This window comes from Protomyctophum parallelum, assembly GCF_964188405.1.
Source record: "Protomyctophum parallelum genome assembly, chromosome: 11".
Taxonomy (NCBI): domain Eukaryota; kingdom Metazoa; phylum Chordata; class Actinopteri; order Myctophiformes; family Myctophidae; genus Protomyctophum; species Protomyctophum parallelum.
The window spans coordinates 34,350,177-34,367,500 of NC_139707.1; the positions used below are offsets into that span (position 1 = coordinate 34,350,177).

At 45.4% G+C, this 17,324-nt stretch overlaps 1 protein-coding gene across 6 annotated transcripts in view; it reads right to left on the reverse strand.

Annotated features, from left to right (window-relative positions):
• Nucleotides 1-241: 241 nt before the first annotated feature.
• The window catches only part of LOC310866655 (R3H domain-containing protein 1-like), a 67,053-nt gene continuing 49,970 nt past the window's right edge, over nucleotides 242-17,324 (reverse strand). For 5 of the 6 annotated variants that reach the window (XM_083776349.1, XM_083776350.1, XM_083776348.1 and 2 more), the window contains 8 exons: nucleotides 16,105-16,271; nucleotides 14,183-14,334; nucleotides 11,354-11,457; nucleotides 7,489-7,664; nucleotides 5,811-5,955; nucleotides 5,086-5,183; nucleotides 4,071-4,158; nucleotides 242-2,221 (listed from right to left, as the gene is read on the reverse strand). In XM_083776349.1, coding sequence (XP_083632475.1) covers nucleotides 1,686-2,221; nucleotides 4,071-4,158; nucleotides 5,086-5,183; nucleotides 5,811-5,955; nucleotides 7,489-7,664; nucleotides 11,354-11,457; nucleotides 14,183-14,334; nucleotides 16,105-16,271 — 1,466 coding nt within the window. In that variant the 3' untranslated portion in view covers nucleotides 242-1,685. The remainder of the gene's footprint in view (nucleotides 2,222-4,070; nucleotides 4,159-5,085; nucleotides 5,184-5,810; nucleotides 5,956-7,488; nucleotides 7,665-11,353; nucleotides 11,458-14,182; nucleotides 14,335-16,104; nucleotides 16,272-17,324) is intronic. The other variant, XM_083776351.1, reaches the window with a different exon arrangement.

The following is a 17,324-nucleotide window of genomic DNA, read 5'->3' on the forward strand; positions in this document are numbered from 1 at the left end:
CAGGAGGACCCTTTGCCCCGGGGCAGACAGGAGGACCCTTTGCCCACGGGGCAGACAGGAGGACCTTTTGCCCCGGGGCAGAAAGGAGGACCTTTTGCCCCGGGGCAGACAGGAGGACCCTTTGCCCCGGGGCAGACAGGAGGACCCTTTGCCCCGGGGCAGACAGGAGGACCCTTTGCCCCGGGGCAGACAGGAGGACCTTTTGCCCCGGGGCAGACAGGAGGACCTTTTGCCCCGGAACAGACAGGAGGACCTTTTGCCCCGGGGCAGACAGGAGGACCTTTTGCCCCGGGGCAGACAGTAGGACCTTTTGCCCCGGGGCAGACAGTAGGACCTTTTGCCCCGGGGCAGACAGGAGGACCCTTTGCCCCGGGGCAGACAGTAGGACCTTTTGCCCCGGGGCAGACAGGAGGACCTTTTGCCCCGGGGCAGACAGAGGACGGCGGAGGAAGGAACAAAAAAGAAAAAAAAAATCAAAAAGCTGAGGATTGCTAAAAATACATTGTCGGTGGAGGAGTTTTCAATTTGTTTTATTTTATTATTCTCTCAACTTTTTTTTTTAATTTAAATTAAGTTAAAAACCAGGGATGTCAAACAAAAACAAAACAAAAAAACAAAAAGAAAAAGATGCCTTTTGTCATTCTCACCTGTGCCTGTGTGACCAACGCGTATACCTGTTCACTGTGGAAAGAGAACTGATTGAATTCTTTATCTACTATATAAATTATTTACAAGAAGCGGGTCTTTTTTCTTTCTTCCATTACAATGGTTTAAGACACTGCTGTGTCTTCATGTGTGTGTGTGTTATTTTCTTGGGAGAACAAAAGCAGTAGACTCTGGAGAGAAGGCACAACAAGAGACCCATTTAGTGTAGCAGAGAGAGAGGAGGGAGAGAGGAGGGGGTTCTGGTTCCGATGTTCTGTTCTGGCCACAATATGGGGCAAAGGTGGGCTGGTGGAAACTTGGGGGGGGGGGGGGGGGGGGGTTGTTGGGCGGTACTAAGTTTTATCCATGGGTCATGGGGGGGGGGTGGGGGCTTTGGTGAAGTTCTGCTGAGACAAAAGCAGAACCTCCGATAGAGGGGGCGGTAAGACCACTGAGCTTGGTTTCAAACTAAAACAAAACAAAAAAACATTCACAACTAGGAAATAAAATAAAAAAATTAAGAGGTTAAGGGGGGGTGAAGGGGGAGGAGAAACAAGACTGCTCTTTTTGAAGTGTTTTTCCCGTCGCCTTCTTCAAAAGGGAGATGGAGGGACCGGTGGTGACCGTATAAGAACTTCAATATATATCGTTTTTCTGTCTTTCTCGTACTGTGTTACTTTTTCGGATGTTAAAATCTCGAGGGGGGACTTTTGTTTGTTTGTTTCGCTCCCGCCATTTTATATCCCTCGAAATGGGTCGATTTGACAAAGAGAAAAAAACAATTTTTTCCCCAAAAGAAGTCTCTACAAATCAAGTGTAAAAACAAACCCTAATACATCAAACCAGCATCAGGTAGAGTGCGAGGGGCGGGTAAGGGGAGGGCGGGGAGGGGGGGAGTGGGGGAGGGAGGGTGCTGCTGGTGAGGGTGGGAGCGGGTCAGAATAAAGCCAGAGGTCCTTTTTTGTTGTTGTTGTCGTCGTCGTCGTTAACAGCCTAATAATGCCCCACCCCCACCACCCCCTCCCTCTCCCTCCCCCCAATTAGGAGCTGGCCCTCTCCAGGTTGGGGGGGGGCTGGCCAGGACCCTTGCTCGTCGCGAGTCTCAAGGAGGTGGTGGAGCGGGGGCCGTTGGCGGGTGGGGGGCGGGGGGAGGCACCCTGGTTGTTGTTGTTGGTGGTGGTAAAGTTCCTGGAGACGATGGCGGGGGACGGCGCCGCGGCGTGGGCCAGGATGGTGTAGGCGGAGGCAAAGTCAGCCGGGCCCGGGAAGGTATGTTTGGCATGGTGGTGGACCTGGTGGTGGTGTTGGTGGTGCTGAGCCTGGTGGTGGTGGGGGTGGTGGTGCGGGTCACCGTTGGCCCCGGGCTGACATTCCTGGTGGTGGGGAGGGTGGTGTTGGTGTTGGTGGGGGGGGTGGTGGTGGTGTTGTTGGTGGTGTCCCGGAAGCCTCTGGATGTTGCCCGCCACGCTGGGGAGCGCCACGCCCAGCACGGTGCCGCCGCCGCCATGACCACGCCCACCCCCACCCCACGCCGTCCTGTCAGGCAGCTCCGTCACCTCCAGGAACCGCCCACTCACTGAGGAGGAGGAGGAGGAGAGAGAGGAGGAAGAGCACGTCATCGTCGGGTTCTTGACCACAATGTTAACGCGTTTAGATCCGAGGACGAGTTTCTGAAAAACCTAAAAACCTTATGTTTCCGTCAGTGGTTCTCAACCATTTTCATGTCAAGGACTCCCAAAGATTTGATGTAATTGGCCGCCGACCCCCATCTGACAATATGTTGTTCCAGGAAACCCCCCCCCCCCCCCCCCCCCAGAAGCAAAGGTTTGAGTTAAAAACGTTTTCAACGTATTCAAAGATTTGCGCCACATTTTCACGATAAAAAAAAAATAGCAGCTCTACAAGCTCGTATGAGCTGCTGTTTTTCAATAGCTAAAGTAAATGGTAAAGAAGTAAACGACCCTAAGGTTTACCTGCGTCACCTACACTGAGATGTGAACGACCTTAAGGTTTACCTGTGTCACCTACAGTACACTGAGACGTGAACGACCTTAAGGTTTACCTGTGTCACCTACAGTACACTGAGACCTGAACGACCTTAAGGTTTACCTGTGTCACCTACAGTACACTGAGACCTGAACGACCTTAAGGTTTACCTGTGTCACCTACAGTACACTGAGACCTGAACGACCTTAAGGTTTACCTGTGTCACCTACAGTACACTGAGACGTGAACGACCTTAAGGTTTACCTGTGTCACCTACAGTACACTGAAAACTGAACGACCTTAAGGTTTACCTGTGTCACCTACAGTACACTGAGACGTGAACGAGCCTAAGGTTTACCTGTGTCACCTACAGTACAGTGAGACGTGAACGACCTTAAGGTTTACCTGTGTCACCTACAGTACACTGAGACCTGAACGACCTTAAGGTTTACCTGTGTCACCTACAGTACACTGAGACGTGAACGAGCCTAAGGTTTACCTGTGTCACCTACAGTACACTGAGACGTGAACGACCCTAAAGTTTACCTGTGTCACCTACAGTACACTGAGACGTGAATGACCCTAAAGTTTACCTGTGTCACCTACAGTACACTGAGACCTGAACGACCTTAAGGTTTACCTGTGTCACCTACAGTACACTGAGACCTGAACGACCTTAAGGTTGACCTGTGTCACCTACAGTACACTGAGACGTGAACGAGCCTAAGGTTTACCTGTGTCACCTACAGTACACTGAGACGTGAACGACCTTAAGGTTTACCTGTGTCACCTACAGTACACTGAGACGTGAACGACCTTAAGGTTTACCTGTGTCACCTACAGTACACTGAGACGTGAACGACCCTAAAGTTTACCTGTGTCACCTACAGTACACTGAGACGTGAACGACCTTAAGGTTTACCTGTGTCACCTACAGTACACTGAGACCTGAACGACCTTAAGGTTTACCTGTGTCACCTACAGTACACTGAGACCTGAACGACCTTAAGGTTTACCTGTGTCACCTACAGTACACTGAGACCTGAACGACCTTAAGGTTTACCTGTGTCACCTACAGTACACTGAGACCTGAACGACCTTAAGGTTTACCTGTGTCACCTACAGTACACTGAGACCTGAACGACCTTAAGGTTTACCTGTGTCACCTACAGTACACTGAGACGTGAACGAGCCTAAGGTTTACCTGTGTCACCTACAGTACACTGAGACGTGAACGACCTTAAGGTTTACCTGTGTCACCTACAGTACACTGAGACGTGAACGACCTTAAGGTTTACCTGTGTCACCTACAGTACACTGAGACGTGAACGACCTTAAGGTTTACCTGTGTCACCTACAGTACACTGAGACGTGAACGACCTTAAGGTTTACCTGCGTCACCTACAGTACACTGAGACGTGAACGACTCTAAAGTTTACCTGTGTCACCTACACTGAGATCTGCGGACAAGGCTTTCCTGGGCTGTTTCCTCCCTCTGCCGCCGCCATGTCTCATTCCCATCGGTACCTGGAGGACAAAGAGGAGGCAGTGGAAATTTATATTACACAGGTTAGGGCATTCACTTCTAGTCCTTTTTACTAGTTGACTAGTTTACTAGTCGAATAGTTGACTAGTTGTATTTTTTTGGAAATAAATATTTGTACATTAATCTACCTGATCCTACAAAATCGGGGAAAGAAAATTACTTTAATTTTTTTTATCAACTAGTCAACTAGTACCAGCAAGGTCGACTAGTGGATTTACTAGTCGACTAGTTGCTTAATGCCCTAAACCAGGTTTAATGGCATTGTCTTAATTTATTTTTCCCTTTTCCTTTTTATATATATTTTTTATTGTATTGTCTGTATTGTATTATCTTTTCAGTAAAGGTTTCGTAGTGTAATGTATTTATTATTTTCTTGTCTAGTTTTGTTTCATTTGTTGTCTTAATTGTTTGTATGATTATTGTATGTACATTCTCAGTTATTCCCTATGTGACTAAACTGAAAAAGCAATAACATTTTGAATCATAAAAAAAAGAGGCAGTGGTGGAAAAATTACTCACTTTTTTTAGTATCAACACTGTAATTGTTACAAGTAAAAAAGTAAAAGTCTGGAATTCAAAATGTACTTGAGTAACATTTGATTCAAAAGTACAGTATTGGCATCAAAATGTACTTTGGAAAGTAAAAGCACTCATTATGGGCAGAATGTCTCCATTTCAAGTTTTAAATATTTTTTTAAATATTTTGAAATATTTTGAACGTAAAAAAACAGAAGATTCCGTTCTCCGGACGGCAGATCTACAAGCATATACGAGCTTGTAGGTCTGCTATTTTTGAAAAATCGAAGAACGACTGACATAGAAACATAGCTTTTTCAGAAAACTGTCAGGATGTAGAAGACATTTTTAGAATCTGATCTCAGGTCAGAATGGGTTAGAGGGAGACTCACCTGGTGACTGGGAACCATGGGGGGTGCGTGGAGGAGAGGGGGACGGATCTGTGGGTTGTACTGCAGCGGCTGGCCGAGTAGGGGGTACCGTACGTCCCCTAGGAGACACACACACACACACACACCTTTTGCATTAGGTTTAAGAAATTGAGACTATAAGCTTATAGAACAGTGGTTCCCAAACTTTTTCACATCAAGGACCACCAAATTGACACTAATTAATTTAACACCTACGCAGGGAATCATAGCTTCAAATTGACATATTGGTTGTTCAGTTTGACCCACCAGTTTTGGCGATATGGCTTATAGACTAATGTCTTGCAGAGAAACAGCGAGTTGAGAAAACAGGCTTGAAAGGTTCACTTCTGTGGTCTCTAACATTACACCTAGCTACATGTTTAAGCATTTATTTCATATTTACATGTCTTCTGTGGTCTCTAACATTACACCTAGCTACATGTTTAAGCATTTATTTCATATTTATATGTCGATTTCACCTCTGACACTTATTTCAGACATGCTGTAGTATGTGAAGAGTCTGCCTGTGATATTAACTCATTTTGAAAAAAATATAAATAAAAGGTTTTTCTCCTCTGGTGAAAAGCTGGAATTTGTGCGATGGCAGTCTCTCAGTCAAATCTGGTCTCATTTTGTCTGCGTAGATTATATTGACGACGCCCTGGTCACACTGGCACCCTGGTCACACTCCCTGCCTGGTGTCTTACCTTGCCCTGGCATGAAGGACCGGGAGAACTGTGGCATGATGGGAGCCGAGGACAGGCCTGGACGGATGTTCTTCACATTGGTCAGGTGAGTGGGCGTGGGTGACTGGGCGGGGCTAGGGGAGGGGCTGCCGAGCTGGGGGCTGCTCTGTAACACACAATAAAACACAATTAAAAACTTTGTTGTTTACAATTAAAAACTTTGTTTTTTATTGTCCATTCTACAACTATTAATAAGATCGATCAAAATCATGAATTTATATGGTTGGAGGACTTCTAGAAACAGAAAGGCCTATTTTCAAAAGGACACCTTTTTATTTGCCTCATTCCTTGAAAAGGCCTGATCAATGAGGAGGAGGGCCATTTACATGTAAAATGGCCTTGTTTATTTGTTTTCATTTTGTTTTCATTTTTAATGAACGGCAATGGCCCAAGCCCAATCTATAATTCATAGTACATGATGCTGTTGCTTGGAGAAGAGAACAGATTGTAAAGGCAACAACACAGCATATGACACATCATGCGATGGAGTAAATTATAAGCTTCGCTCTGTAAAAATCCAGAGCAGCGATAGTTCAGGACGGTACGGAGAGCAGGAGCTAGACATTACGTTAGCTCTCTCTCCCTGGATGTTGTTCTGTGGGTTGTGATCTCAGATTGTGTGGCGTGCTTTGCACAGGTAATCTGTAGTATCACAGGTAATCTGTAGTATCACAGAAGCACAGTCACACCATTAACCCATTTAGGCCTGACGTGGAAACTTTAAAAATGTCTTCAAAATCCTGACAGTTTTCTGAAAAAACTTATGTTTCTGTATCAGTGGTGTTCCAGGGACAACATATTGAGTTAAAATATTCACTAGTTTGTAATACTATTATATTCAAAGATTTGAGGCACATTCACCACGATTTTTCTACAAGATCTACAAGCTCATAGCGCGGCACTCGAGCTTGTAGATCTGCCATTTTTCAATAGCTAAAGTGTAACATTATGCTTTAAAACACCAAAAGGGGTTCCCGCCCAAAATGGGTTAAAATACTGAATGCAATATCATTGCAATACATGTTAAATGTTAATCCTGAGCTGAATTGTCTACTTGAAATTATTCAAGTGAGGAAGGAGGTTGTCATGGCTTTGAAATATCCACCCACATGGGAGTCAAAGAGCGGAAATTCAAGACTTCAAATGTCAGAACGCTAGAATACATTAGTCTCCGTGAGTAGAAACATGATATTTTATTTTTGAGTGGAGGACTATAATACAATTGTCTAGAATCGATTAGAGACGTGCTAAGGCAAAACCTTATTGATTTCAGTCCACTAGACTCCTCACAGGTACAACCCACGAGGCTAGACCATGGATTCCATTCTCCATCCTTACCCTCTAAAGCCTGATTTATATTATTTGCGTGCAGGTGTTGTATACTCGTGGATTAAACCCCATTTTAGTACTAAGACACTAGGTGTCTACTAGTGGGGCTGTACCTGTGAGGCGTGTACTAGTGGGTCAGTACCTGTGAGGTGTGTACTAGTGGGCCGTACCTGTGAGGTGTGTACCAGTGGGCTGTACCTGTGAGGTGTGTACCAGTGGGCCGTACCTGTGAGGTGTCTACCAGTGGTCAGTACCTGTGAGGTGTGTACCAGTGGGCTGTACCTGTGAGGTGTGTACCAGTGGGCCGTACCTGTGAGGTGTCCAGCGCCGACAGCTCCGTAGCCTTGGGGGGTCCTCGGTGGTGGTCCAGGCTGTAGTACTTGTTGTGTTTCCACTGTGGAGGCGAGTGTGGCCGCGGCTGCTGGCCCGGGGGCAACGTCAGCTGCATCATCACCATACCGCCACCTGGTGGAGGAGGGGGGACACCTGCAACGCGCGCACACACACAAAGGAACAAAAGGGTTGAAAAGTTGGTTGCTTTTTTATTTTCATTATTTTAATTCGTACAGTACACACACACGAGCCACTAACCCTATGCATTTGTTCATGCATCTGTATTAGGTACTGTATATAGAATTGATGCATACAATAACAGTTTTAACGTTACATGATCTGGCAACACACTAATTTAGAACAAACACTAGCGGAAAGTATACCCGATCTGCTATTTGAAAATAAAATAAACAATTTGGGACATTTTCAACTATAATGACATCATGCCCAGTTTGCCCACAATCGGGTTGCCAGCCAGGGATGGAAGTGGTTATTTAAGGAAATAACAGTTACACGACATTATGAAATCCAAGTCATGTTTCCCCCTCGAGAACATATTCAAGTTCATCATTATCACCGGATAACAGTGGATGGAACACGTTCTAAGTGTCATCGTCACCACAGCCTCTCCATTATGAGTGTTTTCCTGCTCATTCTAAATGTGATGCCACAGTTATTACATTCAATCCCCTCGCCGTGCAAGGCGCTGCTGGTCATTAAATCCCTCTGTATAAACAAGGTGTTTGCAGAAGCACACACACGTTATTCGAGTCTGTTTGGCACTCCAGGCCAGCCTTTTCTTCAAGGACAGCCATGGCATTAATACTTAATAATTGCGGCAGGGAAAAACTGCGACGCCAAGCATCCAATTAAATTTGTTTGCCCAACAGTAAAGGTCGGGGGATTTTTATGGATCTAGCGCTGGGGCTTATTACAGAAGAGCTTATAGCTTTAAATGTAATTATTATTTTTTTCGATCAAAGTAAACCGTGGTTGCCACAGAGGAAGGAAGCCCTCATTCTTGTTCCTTTCTCTGCTCGGGAGAAGCAGAGGCTTTGCTTTTGAACTGAACGCGTACTGATCTTTATTCAGACTAACAAGGAGGCCTTGAGAAAAAAACTGCCATTAATAAGCAGTTACATAAAAAGAAGCAAGTCACTCAAACTAGACACTGGAATAGAATCACGACACAGACACACATCCTAAACTAAAGGGGATTTCATATTCACATTTACCAAAGATTTGTGGTGGTAGACAAAATGTGCACCGTTTCCAAAGTGTTTTAGGGCATTCTGATGGAGAATGCAAAATAGTAATGCATACATAATATATCATACATATGGCCTGCTGAAGATGAATGATCATGGCTACGATAAAATAGGGAGTTAATTTACGAGAAAAAAAACACAAGAAGTCAGTATTGTTTTTGGCAGCAAGTTTTGATTATAGTTTTAGTCATTAGTCTCTTGAATAGTTTTCATTTAGTTTTACTCACATTTTAGTCACCTGAAATGTTTTAGTGTTAGTCTAGTTTTAGTCGACTATTTTCAGCATGCAAACCAAGTGTAAAATGACTTATACTTGATCTCTTGTCCACTAGTCCCTTCCTAACATTTTAGTCTAGTTTTTATTTGTTGACGAAATTGTCAGTATATTTAGTCTTAGTTTTAGTCATCGTAGCGTAGCTAGTTTTCATTTAGTTTTTGTCAGTGAAAAAAGGTAGTCGACGAACATTTTTAGTCTTAGTTTTAGTCGACGAACACAACACTGCAAGAAGTTAGAATATGGAGTTATGTTTCTAGACTTTCTACCCGACAGCAACAACATATACGGTTGTACAGAATGAACACAAATCCTTTCACCAATGTCTCATTCACCTTCCTAGCCAAGCTCACGTGAGCTTGTAGATCTGCTATTTTCCAATAGCTAACGTATAACATACTGCTTAAAACACCAAAAGGGGTTCCCGCCCCAGAATTGGTTAAAGAGTAGAGAACAGCCCCACAGACACCAGAACCCTTCGTTCCAACGAACCCAAAATAGAAATGTGGCCAATTCTTTTCACTTGGTAATCCCTGCATGAAATTGAAAACATTCCGACCACCTGCTTTTAGAAAAGAGCAATCTAATTTCGACATTTTCCTTTTCCCGCTATAATTAGTTATTTGAGGAGCAAAGACGCGACGAAGCAAAGATCATCAGGGAGCCATCAGGGGGGTCTCGCCACCAGAGGAAATTCACATTAACGACGGCGACATAAAACGGGCAAATTAGAATCCAGAGAACCCCGTGAAGTCTCTTTTCCCTCCAAAGAGATGGCCATAACGGGGAACAAAGTGGCAGAGGAATTACTTTTTAATTACCACCCCCATATCTATTCGATAATTAGGTCGTTAAGGTGGGGAGAGTGTATTTTCAATTAGAACTAGGCTGAACAAGCAGCGCCTAATGCTGGAAGGGTTTGGCTGACAAGCAAGACGCCGTCGCCATGACTACCTTTTTTCCCCTGTCGTCTGAACCCCCGTGTTATAGTCTTGGCCTCGGAGACGAGAGCGTTGCCTCCCCGTCCCTCGTCGTCCCCCGTCCCTCGTCGTCCCCCCCCACCCCCCCCCCCCCCACCCCCACATCCACACATGAATCGATTCAATCCATTTTGATTTGCCCGAGAATTTCAGCGCAAAGTAATTTCTCCTGCCGACACCCGTCCCTTTGTCTAGCCCACCTTGGGCGGGAAACCCCTTTTAAGTGTTTTAACTATACTAAGCATTATGTTATACTTTAGCTATTGACAAATAGCAGATCTACAAGCTCTAGGTCTGCTATTTTGGAAAAATCGAAGAACGACTGACATAGAAACATAGTTCTTTCAGAAAACTGTCAGGATGTAGAAGACATTTTTAGAATCTGATCTCAAGGCCTAAATGGGCTAGTGCAATCTAATTCCAGGGTTAGGTAGAGACGATCTTCCTCCCTTTCTTTGAGGTGAGCGCAGAGGTGGGGCCTAACCACAGTCTGTATGTGTGGGTGGAATTACGTGCGGACAGTGTTGGGAGGAGGTGGGGCCTAACACGGTCTGTATGTGTGGGTGGAATTACGTGCGGACAGCGTTGGGAGCTGAAACGGAGGAATGAAGAGGCGAGTCGCGTAGAGCTCGATTGATTTTCTTCTTAGCCATCAATTACCTTTTCCGATGAAACGATTAGCAACCGTTTTGTTTTTAAGACAAGTGGCACTGTGACCCTGTCAATCTGTGGGAAATATCCTGGGAGTATACTTGCTGGTGGTTTTGGATTTATTAAACGCAGAGTGAAGCGACCCATCTTGACCTTGTAGATCTGCTGCCAGTGTTTTGTTTTATTTGAATGCCGAGAAGTAACAGTTCTGGAGGACATATGAGTTTTCCACCCGACAGAGATGATATGCAAGTTAACCCATTTTGGCCCGACGTCGAAATTTAAAAAAATGTCTTCTGACAGTTTTCTGAAAAACCTCATGTTTCTGTATCAGTGGTGCTCAATGTCATGTCAAGGAACCCAAAACTTGTATGTAAGTAAGAGGCCGCTGAACCCCATCTTAGATTTTTCAAAAATAGCAGACCTACAAGCTTCAGTTATTGCGATTATTAGCACGGAGCTCACCTCCAACCAACCAAGCAAGCAACAAAAAAAAAAGATGCCAAGGGCTTTGCTTTGCTCGACTCCCTCATCGGGAGCTATTGATCTAGCCTTTCGTGGGTGAAGCCTCCACACAGTAATGGATTGGGGGAGGTGTGTGTGTGTGTGTGTGTGTGTGTGTGTGTGTGTGTGTGTGTGTGTGTGTGGGGGGGGGGGGGGTCACGGTACCTGAGCACTGCTGTGCAGGGATCTGCTGGGAGTTACAGGGCGAGGACGGCCGCGGGAACTGCATCTGCTCCGACCCGGGAGGGGGAAGGAAGCCCACTGAGGAGCTGCAAACAGAAGAACAACAAGAGAACAACTTCAAGACAAAGAAAGACTGTTTAATTTAGGAAGAAACGCCATGCCCCGATTGGAGCCACTAGAGGGCAGGCATGGTACACAAACGCTACAAATGGGTCTCCTAGGTGGGGAGCTGGCCGGCATCAATCGGGGCAAAATCTCGCGAACGTGCTAGGTTTACTGAAGCTATATTTTTTAAGGGGTGCAAGCCCCGCCAATGTCTGGCTTTCGGGAAATTACATCATGTGGCAGCCAAGTCTATGGGCTTTTAAAAAATATATGTTTTTAGAGTACTACATGCGACGTAAGTATGATGTAGTGAGAGTGAGAACGTCGATGCAAGCTAGCCTTGTGAAGCCCAGCACAGCTCCACAGCTCCACCTGGTGGTGGTCACTCTGGGAGGCTGCACTCTGGATTTCATGCTTACTAATCCTTCTCTGAGAGGCGTTTTAAGTGTCGGTAACGCAAACGTAACAAGTTACTTTTCTCAGAAGATAATGCTGCACCGTAACGAACTACCCCTTTAACGGCAGTAATCCTTCTAAAAAGTAACGTTACCCAACACTGAGAGACCTACACCAGCAGCCCTGCTTCCCTCCCTGTGTATTCAGAGACCTACACCAGCAGCCCTGCTTCCCTCCCTCTGTGTTCAGAGACCTACACCAGCAGCCCTGCTTCCCTCCCTGTGTTCAGAGACCTACACCAGCAGCCCTGCTTCCCTCCATGTGTGTTCAGAGACCTACACCAGCAGCCCCTGCTTCCCTCCCTGTGTTTCAGAGACCTACACCAGCAGCCCTGCTTCCCTCCCTGTGTTCAGAGACCTACACCAGCAGCCCTGCTTCCCTCCCTGTGTTCAGAGACCTACACCAGCAGCCCTGCTTCCTCCTCTGTGTTCAGAGACCTACACCAGCAGCCCTGCTTCCCTCCCTGTGTTCAGAGACCTACACCAGCAGCCCTGCATCCCAGAGACCTACACCAGCAGCCCTGCTTCCCTCCTCTGTGTTCAGAGACCTACACCAGCAGCCCTGCTTTCCTCCCTGTGTTCAGAGACCTACACCAGCAGCCCTGCTTCCCTCCTCTGTGTTCAGAGACCTACACCAGCAGCCCTGCTTTCCTCCCTGTGTTCAGAGACCTACACCAGCAGCCCTGCATCCAGAGACCTACACCAGCAGCCCTGCATCCCAGAGACCTACACCAGCAGCCCTGCTTCCTTCCCTCCCTCCCTCTGTGTGTTCAGCATTCAAGCTCATTGGTCTAAAAGTGGGCTAAATTAGCCAAGTGGAACACTGTGTACACGAGGGATCGATAGCCTGTATTACATTAGAAGGGCAATAAATATCCTCATCACATGGTAGTGTGTGTGTGTGTGTGTGTGTGTGTGTGTGTGTGTGTGGGGGGGGGGGGGTATGTTGCCTGCTGGGTCTGGGAGCAGGGGGGGGGGGGTGGAAGAGGGGGGGTGGGGGGGGGGGGGGGGGGGGGGTAGTCACGACGGACCTCATTTTCAGCCAAATCAAAACAAATCAAGGGCAATGAGCATTTATCATTGCGGGGCCCCTTCGGTAACCAAATTGCCAGCGTGCCACTTTCGCTTTTTCTCTCTCCCCCTCCACCCTCCCCCTCCTTGCTTTCGAGGGGCTGCGGCTGCTCCTCTATCCTGATTTAACCCATTGTGGACGTCGACATATTTAAAAAATAAGTCTTCTAAATCCTGACAGTTTTCTGAAAAACCCTATGTTTCTGTATCAGTTGGTGCTCAATATTTCATGTCAAGGACCTCCAAAAATGATATCTAATATGCTTCCATCTGAAAATATGTTGTTCCAGGGACAGCCCCCCCGGAAGCAATGATTTGAGTTCAATTTCCATTCTGTAACAATATATATATCAAAGATTTGACATTTTCGCGATAAAAAAAAAAAAAAAAAAAAAAACAATAGCTAAAGTATAACATAATGTTTAACACCAAAAGGGGTTCCCGTCCAGAATGGGTTAATAAGGATATAAGCAGAGCGATGGGGGGGGGTGATGCGTCAGCCCCCAAAGCACCGAGGAGGCAGCTGCAGACAGGTAGCGGCGGGCGCGCGGCAGAGAGAGAGAGGCGAGAGAGAGACCCTGAGGAATAGCAGCACGGCAGAGAGAGAGAGAGAGAGAGAGAGAGAGAGAGAGAGAGAGAGAGAGAGAGAGAGAGAGAGGCGAGAGAGAGACCCTGAGGAATAGCAGCGCGGCAGTCAGCGGTCCAACATGAAGGATGGTTGTAGAGAGAGAGAGACGCTCACACACGGGACCCGCCGCTGTTATATTAAGACTCACTGGATATCTGGCCTATAAATCATCTTGAAGTTGGCCTACTAAAAAAGAGGCCCCTGGAGGGGGGGGGGGGGGGTATTTCAAAGTGACCCCTTCCTTCCCAAGCGCAGGTTCCCACAGAGGTGACGACGGCAGCAGCGACAGCAGCAGACTGATGATCGGGTTGGGTTGGGGGGGGGGGGGTCTGAACTTGACAAACTTTGAAAATGTTTGAGAACCACCGACATAGAAACGTGAGGTTTTCCAGAAAACCCCTTTTGGTGTTTTAACTAAGCATCATGTTATACTTTAGCTATTGAAAAATAGCAGATCTACAAGCTCATGTAGGTCTGCTATTATTTTTTTTATTGTAAAAATGCAGCAGAAATCTTTTTGTTAAGTTATGCGTTTATTTTTGCTTACTGTACCTCATGGAGTTCTGTTGGTTGGGCGTGAGAACACTGTAGTAAACCTGGACCCCAGAGCCCGGCATGGGGCCCTGGTTGGACTGGTTGGGGATGAGGATTGGCTGCTGATATGTCTGCTGTGGTACACCCTGGGACGCTTGAGGCATGGATACCTGGAGCACACAACCACAGACACACATTAGGGCTGAACTTAGTCATTTTTACTAGTTGACTAGTTGCCTAGTTTACTAGTCGTTTAACTATTAAGTAAATAAAAATAATTAAAAACTGTGTTCATAGGTGACTTTGTAGGTCTCAAGATCAGGTAGATTATAATCTACCTGATCTTGAGACCTACAAAATCGGGGAAAAAAATAAAAATAAAATAAACACTTTTTTTCTTCTTTTTCTTATCAACTAGTCAACTAATAATAATAATAGCTCAGATTTATATAGCGCTTTTCTAAATACCCAAAGCGCTTTACATGGGAACACCAGGAACAGACTTTATTAAGAAAAAAAATATCAAAGCAAAAACAGATACAGGGTTAAAAAGATAAACGAGACCTCAACTGGGGAAGGCTATTCTGAAGAGGTGGGTTTTAAGTGAGGTTTTGAAAGAGAGGAGAGAGGGAGCAGCTCTGAGATGGTTGGGGAGTTCATTCCAGAGTTTGGGGGCCGAAACATAAAAGGCCCTGTCCCCCCAGGTACGGTACTTGGCCTTGTACCAACAAGGTCGACTAGTGGATTTACCAGTCGACTAGTAAACTAGTCGACTAGTTGCTTAATGACCTAACACACATACTTGCTTTGTGACGACAGCCTGAGATGGAACCCATACCGGTTATCTTCTTAAATAACTTAAATATACAGAAATACATACATTTCGATAATTGCATACTTGGAAAACATTTAAACACTAATTGTGGAAATAGCTGATCTATAATTCGTAACACGTTGTAAGCTTGTAAATCTGCCATTTCAGCTTCTTTTGTTTTTTTGGAAAATGTAAGGACATTTTTTCCACATGGAAACGATTACGACGATTATGACAAAAATAATACATTTTGATTATCTGAAATAATTGCGAACCCATTTTGGACGGGAACCCCTTTTGGTGTAAGCATTATGTTATACTTTAGCCATACTTTAGCCATTGATGAGCTATTTTTGAAAAATCGAAGAACGAATGACATAGAAACATAGCTTTTTCAGAAAACGGTCAGGATGTAGAAGACATTTTATAGAATCGTTCCCAGGTCAGAATGGGTTAAGTGATTACCGGTTCGTAATAATTGTGACGTAGAAGGCTATTCATTTACATTTCTAAGAGAAAATACACACCTGATAGGATGGCATGGAGGAGTATTGATTATGTAATAAGTGTGACGTAGGAGGCTATTAATTTACATTAATTAAGAGGAGAACACACACCTGATAGGATGGTATAGAGGCAAGCTTAAACTATATACTTGGCCTCTCGGCTGGGCACATGCAGAAACTGTTTTTGACGCGTATGTAATATTGTCCAGGCATTGACTGCTGTAGGGTGAGGTTCCCATTTATTATACACATTTTGTAATACAGCAGTTTTAGTTATGCAAATACAATGATACGGTAAAAACCGTGTGATCATAGCCTGTTGTGCCCATACCTAACCAAACCATTTAACCTGGCTTGTTGCACCTGTGTTCTCATAAGTCACTCCTGTGTGACACACACACCCCATGGTGAACCCGCCCATCAAACGGGTTAAAGGCACACACAGGCAGAAATGGCTCCTTCAGATGGCATGGAGGAGTATTGATTATGTAATGATTGTGACGTTATATTTCTAAGAGGAGAACACACACCTGATAGGATGGCATGGAGGAGTATTGATTATGTAATAATTGTGACGTAGAAGGCTATTAATTTACATTAATTAAGAGGAGAACACACACCTGATAGGATGGCATGGAGGAGTATTGGACCATCATGCCTTGCATCTGAGTCCCCATATTGCTGTGCTGGCCCGTGACCAGGTTCTGGTGGTTCTGGTTCTGAGGCTGTTGGAGGCCTATCACGCTCTGATAGCTCTGCGCTTGATTTGGCATCACAGTTTGGTAACCTGGAGCAAATAAAATAAATAAAAATAAGTATTCTTCAAAGCAAGTGAGCAGACATGAGTAATGATTTCAGATGGTGAAGAGAAGAGAGTTCGCACACAGGTTTGCTCCAAGGTGTTTGCTTTTTATTCAAAACACCATAAATAAGAACGGCCTTGATCAGGTGATAATCGCCAGTATGTGACAACTCAACTAATGATTTCAGATGATCACAAGAGACTCTGGTGTTAGGGTGAAAAGTAGATTTAATGCAATCAGAAATGACTTTTCTGTGTGGATGTATGGGGTTGTCAAGGCCAGAAAGTAGTTTTTTGCCACTCAGTGGGCGTTCCCGCATAACTTCCGGGTTTGATGATGAAGTGCCCTTGAGGCATTGAACCTCTACCATGAAATGTTCTATGAGCAGGGCCTGTCTGTAAACAAGTTCTTGAGCTTAGTCCAGTTACCCTGGGTAAACATAGTACCTTTCCTTTCCTTTCCTTTCATGTCACACGCATAACCTCTATTCATTTGGAGTAATCAATGACTCAAGTCGACATCGAAAGACCAGGCGGCTGAATAAAACAGCCTCAAGTTGGTTCGCCTTGGAAATTGTTTATATCCCAAAGTATTGGTAGGAAATAAAACATTTAATGGAAATGATTGTTAGTGGTTGAAGGACCCTTTGAATATAACATGTGGTTTTCTTTCATTGCATAAAATGCACCTCAAGGGTCAAGGATACCCAGCCTGTGCTTGTGGGGAGAAAGGACAAAAAAAAAGCTCCAATGTGAGTGGCTGGAGACGTGAGCTTGTCCGTTTCAAACCTGCCGCGAGGCCCGCAACGCACTGTAAGCTCGTATATATATTGGCTATTTTCAGCACGCGACTCCCTCCCGTGCACAACCAAGTATTAATGAGGGAGACGGGCGTCGGGGGGGAGACGTGGTGGGGTTGGTGGGAGGGTGGAAGGGGGGATAATTCTTCAATTTCTCCCGGCTTTTGGGCTGAGCAACAGTAATCAATTTGGCCCCAAGATGAGACGAGGAAGTGGGACAAAAAGGAATGGATGGTGG